General features: G+C 37.9%; 1 protein-coding gene across 1 annotated transcript; it reads left to right on the forward strand.

The window, feature by feature from the left end:
* Positions 1-2,552: 2,552 nt before the first annotated feature.
* On the forward strand, positions 2,553-5,662 carry LOC104226481 (uncharacterized). Its single transcript, XM_009778492.2, has 2 exons — positions 2,553-2,993; positions 3,144-5,662. Exon 2 carries the CDS (start codon positions 3,233-3,235, stop codon positions 4,325-4,327), a length of 1,095 nt encoding a protein of 364 aa, XP_009776794.1. The 5' UTR covers positions 2,553-2,993; positions 3,144-3,232; the 3' UTR covers positions 4,328-5,662.
* The last annotated feature ends 1,371 nt before the right edge of the window (positions 5,663-7,033 follow it).

Raw genomic sequence — 7,033 nt, forward strand, 5'->3', positions numbered from 1 at the left:
CATGATAGAAGGTAGTAATAGTTACGAGATTGGAAGAATTCCGACAGCAAGTCATAGTGTAAGAAAGAGGCCTAAAGGGGGGAATGCCCTGGCCTTTGAATTTATTCACAGAACAGTTGCCTAGATGGCAAGGAGGGCACTAAAGTATTCACAAGAGCCATAGGTTATAAAAATGATAAGTGCATCAGTCAACATTCGAGGATGAATGTTCCAAAGAGGGGAATAATGTTACATCCCGCATTTTCGTACGTTAAAGTTTCGTCGTAAGTTAAGCGACGTAAGTTTGGGAATGAGATTATTTTGAGATTATAAGCATTATACTATGTCAAACTAGTAATGAGTAAATTAGTGAAAATGAGAGGGTAAACAAATCAAAGAAAATGAATTTTCGTCAAAGTCTTACATTTTAGGATAAAATACGGCCCGAGCTAAAATACCCGGTATTTATGGACTAGTGTCGTAGAAGGTACCACATGACCATAATAGTAAGGTGTACAAAGTGTGTTAAAAGTGAGTAGTATTTTAAGTAATTTGAGATAATTCTTCATTATGTGGGTAATTGATTAATTATTGAATTTGTGGATAAGTTAGATAATTATAAGGAGATAATTCTTCATTATGCGGGTAATTGGTTAATTATTGAATTTGTGGATAAATTAGATAATTATAAGGGGACAACTATACATGTAGGGGTATGTAAGTGTGACAACAAATTGCCAGCTAATCAATGCCCAAGGAGGTGGTGGCCTACCAAGATTATTATGCATAAAACAAGAGGAAATTACATAAGTTTGCTACATAAATCAGCCGTAGAGTGTGATTGGCACATGTTTATTTTGCTTTTGGAATATCTAACACAGGAAGTAGCCTTCCAAATTTTATATGCCATAGATTGCTTTTGGATCTTAGCTAGACGTAAGGCATTATTTGGAGTGGATATAATTCGGTTTGTCATCTTTAGCTAAATGGTTAAATCAGTCTCATTGTTCCTCTCCCTCGCGAACCTCTCAAATTCTGAATTATCACATCTCAAATGGTTGCTGATTAGTGGTAGCATGCATACTTTTCCTTTTGTCACATTATCACTCAAACACTTATTACAAGCAACAATGAGTTGATGAAGCTTTAAAAATTCCAAGAATCTCTAATACTTCTAATTCACAAGAAACGTGAATAAAATCAAAGAAAGTGACGGATTTTGGGCAAAATTGTCAGACAAAGTTACACTGCATAATAGCAACGGGATTTGCAATTCTAAGAGAGTACGGTACACTCTTTCTCAAGAACATCATATGGATTTTTCTCTACTTCAATCCGCCGTTATGTGTTGTTGAAATTGATAGGTGTTGGAAGGATTGTCAAGAGAATCGGCTCAGGTATGTTAAGGCTATCCCTTATTTTTTTTTGGCATGATCCATACGACACAAACGAAACGAGCAAATTTACAATTTCCATACATGACTCCATTCATAGAAATATTAGAGATGCTTATGTTCTTGATTCCCCATGTGCTATTTTATTCTATCATCTGTTCATGGGTCTCATAAAATACTATTTTATTCTATCATCTGTTCATGGGTCTCATAAAATACGTAAGTTGATAAAGTTTGTTTCATAATATTAATCAGAGGTATAATGGTCTTATGACATTTCGAGAGATTTTATTGACGTTCTTCTCATGCATTGCATTTATTTACATTGACCCATGACCAGATGGCGTTATATACGCGTATATATGTATATGGGATATGGAAAATGGTTACAACATTATATACGCATCACCACCTGATCAGCTGGTATACGTTGATGATTTGCTCACAGTGGTCGAGATGATATGATGGGATGCCCTCAGAGGCTTGATGATGTTATGAACGCATATACCCATGCATGGTATTATATTTATACATATATGCATGATATTATAAGTATTAAATGATTCACATAGATTTTCAGATATACATGTCGAGTCTTTTACTCCATGTCTCTCTCATGTCTATTGTCTATTATTTACTGATTTTCATTCCTTACATACTCAGTACATTATTTGTACTGACATCCCTTTTGCCTGCGGATGCTGCATTTCATGCCCGCAGGTCCCGATAGACAGATTGAGAGTCCTCCAAGTAGGCTATCAGCTCAGCAGAAGATGTTGGTGCGCTCCATTGCTCTAGAGGTTCTTGTTTGGTCAGTATGATTTAGACGCGTATTGTTTGGTATGGCGGGGCCCTCTCCCGACCTTTATGATAAGTATGTACTCTTAGAGGCTTGTAGACAAATATCATGTATACGGATACTTGTATGGCCTTGCCGGCCTATATTTTAAGTATATAATGGATCACATTGGCCTTATAGGCCTGTATGTCACAGGTATGAGTTTCTATATCGGGTATTCCCTCATGTTTACTCTGGTTGTATCATGACGCACCTTCTGGCCCACCTATCTATGATGATGTAATAAAAAAGATACATTAAGTTAGTACTCGGTTGAGTAAAGTATCGGGCGCCCATCGCGCCTTATAGTTTTGGATCGTGACATCGAAGTATTGGCTTTCTAAGAATTTCGCCAATATTCGTTTGTTGTTAATGGATCTAGTGGGAAAAAAGGCTACAACGTCCATTCCACCCGGGGATCCAACAATTCGCAGTCCGGCAATACCTACTCTTCGTGACAACCCAATTTCAGTGAAATTAAGACGGTTCCATGGTGGAAATTCGGTGGCATGGGTTTTAGAGGCGGAAAGGTATTTTGAATTTTACTCCATTGCCGACAAATTTAAACTCTCCTTAGCATCATCTTACTTGGATGGCGAAGCTTTAGCATGGTTCCAGTGGCTATATCGGAACAAATACTTCGTCGAATAGAAGCATTTTACAGAGAAATTGAAGCTGCACTGCATTATCGCAAATGGATTCCCCCTGCTTCAATGAGGTGTTCAACTGATTTCCAATTTCACTCTAATTGTTGAGAAACATTAGCGCTACCAGAGACCTATGTAAGTCCTCTAACTGATAAGAGTAATATTTCCAACTACTGTGAGTTTGAATCAATTTTTGAAGATGAAAACTCAGAGGTCAAGCATATGTTCGATGAAATGCCTACAAAAGGATTCCCAAGGAAATTGAGGAAATTTATTTTGTTGCAGCTGCGTGCCACGACACAGATGCAAGTACACATACCTCTCACTTTGCAGCTAATTTGGCCGATAATCACTCACCTAAAATTTTCGAAAAAATGTTACATAGCTGCTTTCCCAAAGTAATCGTCGAGGCGCAATCAGATGCTCCAATCAACGATGAAGAAGCTAGAGATAGCGATACCCAATGGTTTGGTAAAAGTACTCAACGAGATTTTCTCATGACTAAACAAATTGAACAATCTGCTTTTATAGAGATTTTACCTATGAAATATGAGGGGATTTTCGAGGCAACAGAGATAAACTCTGATTTAAATGATGGCAAATTAGAGGAGGACCAGCAAGTCTGCGCGATGGTGAAGAAAAATTCAAGCGACACTATAGTTCAGATATTTGACAAATCTCCATTTAGGAAAGGAATTGATTTTTTGGATGATATATCACCATGGATATCCACTGAAGAAGCTGCTGATATTTTTGAAAGTGACGCAGATAAAATGTTTGACAAAGTTATTCAGAGAAACGAAACTGGTACGATGCTCATAACGGAGGTTGTTAGCCACGCCAATCCGGTGCTTTCTCAAGAAATCAGTACGATCGGTCTAGTGAGCATTAAATCCAATGCAAAAGTTCCAATTCTTGCCATTGAATTTGATATGGGATATGGTTGCTGGAATCAATTGCTTATTGAACATTCTAAAATACTTTGCCCTCGACATCGACTTGGGCTTGCCCAGTGCTTAGCGGAGATGTCTCATTTGCATCAGTTTTCACATGATGAATTTGGATTAGACTTTTCGTTTGATCCTGGCTCGGGTGCTATTCCTTTAATCAGGGTACAGTCACCTCAGAGGAGATTAGAGGACCATTTTACACCCTCAAATCCAAGCAGGCAACATTTGACAAAACATGGGGGAGTTTTTAAATATATGTTGTGGTTCCAACATGATATCAATGCCCATATAGCCAATTGGTTTGACACTGGGCAGCGACCTAAGGCTAGTAAGTTCTCTCTAGCTTTCTTAGTGATTATTCTGCTGGATAGGTGTGTGTATGGCAAAGTTAGTTGGTTGGACAATAGGAGAGGGATATTCGATGACAGATTTGCAGGAACATGCTCACTGTGCTTGAGTTTTTTGAACCACCACCTACGGTCTATAGTAGTTTCCATGAGATACTTCTTGAATCTGTGAAGTCTGTCCAGTCAAGTAATCTAGCGCTTGCACTTACTTCTGATGATGTGAATTCCTCAACTAGAAGAGGAGCTATCAGGCCCTTGCGTTTTGCTTATGTTAGTGCTTTATATGAGCAGATCTGTAGTAATGCCACTCTTCTGCTTGGAGATGATATGATTCTTGTTGTGCTTGTGTCCAGTGCTAGAATTTTGGAAATGATTTGTGGTCGCTCCTGCAATAGAAAGTCTGCCTAACATATTAGAATTGCTTGGAGACATCAGAATGGGTCAAAGTTGGAAAAGCCCCTTGCTTGTTTACTGCCTTTTGACCTTGGGAGCCCATATTTTGACCAGCAGGGGAGAGCTAAATTATACCTAAGGCTCCAAAGATCATCACAACCACTATGAATATGTTACAAGGACGCAATCGAGAAGAATAGATGACTTCGGCCTTTGGACCCCAGGTCAGTACCAGGCTTGTGTTAGTAAAAGAATGCAATATACTCCTTTGTTTTGTCTCACAAGCAGTTTATGTTGAAGATCAGCATGTTATTGGAGTAGATACACATTTATTCATGCTTCAAGATTTAACTGGTACACTAATAAAGAAAGTGAAAGCAAAGATGATTCTAGTGGAACTCATTTGTAGAACAATAGCTATTTTGCTATTCATTACAGTATTTTTGTGGCTTATGAAGTATTCAAAGGAAACATAGTATATATTCCATCATGTCTTTGTCCAAAATGAAGTACACTATGCCGTCACCATTGTTGAGCCAGACATGAATAAAGTTTGGTATGATGCTCTTAATTTTTCTCAAAAGGAATTGGTATGTGCTTGCCATCTGGTGCACTGCAAGCTTATTGAAGTCCATATGACTATAGCTAGTTTACCAAAGGCCACGAGCCTAGTATTTCTTAACTCGAACCTTGAGGACAAGGTTCTTATTGAGGAGGGGAGTATTGTTGTGAACATGGATAAGTTAGATAATGCTTATGGGCCAGTTATTTGGACAAAGGTTGGCCAAGCTATTGGGCATGGGGCTAAACCAAGATATGGCCAAGGAATTAGACAGCCTAACAATACATTTGCTTGGGATCCATGTTGAGTAGGGAGTACGTGACAAGGGGGATAAAAGGGTGTCATCGGCAGTTTTAGGAATTATGCGAATTGTGTATTGAATGTGTTCTCTCTCATCTCTGCTCTGTATCTCTGATTTCCTCATCCCCTTCTATCCGGTCTCTATTTCTCACCTCTTTATTCTTATCAGTTCTTCTATGTCATTTCAATTGTTTTTCCTTGTAATTCTGTTTAGTAAGGGCAATACTACAATTGAGTTTCCTTGTGTGCGAATTGGTTATTTCACGTTTGTTACAATAGCCCACCATCCAATCACCTAAGTGATTCCTAATTACCCCTTCTATCCCCAGCCCCCACCCCCCGATGCCATATGTATCATTGTTAGAAGAAGTTGCCCCATCCGTATTTAGTTTGTAATAGTTTGGTTTTGGTGACTTGTATCCATTTAAGATTGATTCGTACCCTTTTTGGTGTTGTGGCCTTTGATGCAGCATATCAACTGTATATACTTTTTGGAAGGAAATTCCATGAATATTCCCTTGTCCTTTTCATTTTTCTTAATTTCTTCCCAAGAATGAGAAAATTGCATTATTATTCTTGTTTAACCATTAAGTGGAATTTCGGTTAAAGCCTTAATTTAGAAAAACTCGGGTTACTGATAATCAAAGAATGAATAAAGGAAAGTGATTTTTGCCAACAATAAGATTCAAAGTAAAATTAATGTATTCAAATTGTATTTCGTGTGTCTACAATTGACCCATTCTTTCCCTTTTATAGTTATCTTGGAAATATAAGTTTTGCCTTTGTAATAATAAGGTCATTATAGACAATTAAAGACATTAAATGTTACGTTACATAATCATTGTATTTTAATACAGATTCTTTAACGTTTTTAGTATTTAATGCTCATTAAATACTGTATTTGTACTCTCTTGTGCTGTCAGATTCATTTTCCTTAATTCTCGGACTTAAATAGGTACGGGCGTTGAATCTTTTGAGTATCCGCTCGTGCCTCCTCTTATGCCTCTGCTCGTATCTGTTGCAACTCGTGTCTCTTTGCCAATCATAACTCTTTGACCAGTCTACGTGTCATGACACGTCATCTTCCAATCACTTTAATATGTACACTCAATTTTTCCCAATACAGATAGTCCCCCTACTTGCCATTTATTCATCAATTGAATATTTGGGAAGTGGAGTTCATTAAAATGGGAATTTTTGTCATCATTAATGCTATAGCAAAATTAACACCTCATTTGTTACTTCCATTTAATGCTCTTCACGCGTGGCACCCTTTTACTGGATCTGCAACTTTGCAGCACTTTTTAGGGCTTTTTCATAGCTTCACTAATCACGAAGCGTCAGTTCTCATTATGACTTTTCCATCAGTGCACCTTTTCCTTTGACGGTTGCTTCACAGTATAAATATAATTTTCTTCTTTGTCTTTATCACATAAAGTTTTCAAATATTCAGTTCTTGAATCATTGTTTGTTTCTTGCTCGTACTATCATGTCTTCATCAAACCCTAACCCAGGGTCCCCATAGTTGACAACTTCCCTGATGCCCCCAATAGGAGCAGAAGAGGAGGTAGGCTTCGTAATTTAGGATTTTCATCTTTGCGTGGTTCTTCTCTTCTTTCGCCT

Source organism: Nicotiana sylvestris, chromosome 12, assembly GCF_000393655.2.
Source record: "Nicotiana sylvestris chromosome 12, ASM39365v2, whole genome shotgun sequence".
Taxonomy (NCBI): Eukaryota; Viridiplantae; Streptophyta; class Magnoliopsida; order Solanales; family Solanaceae; genus Nicotiana; species Nicotiana sylvestris.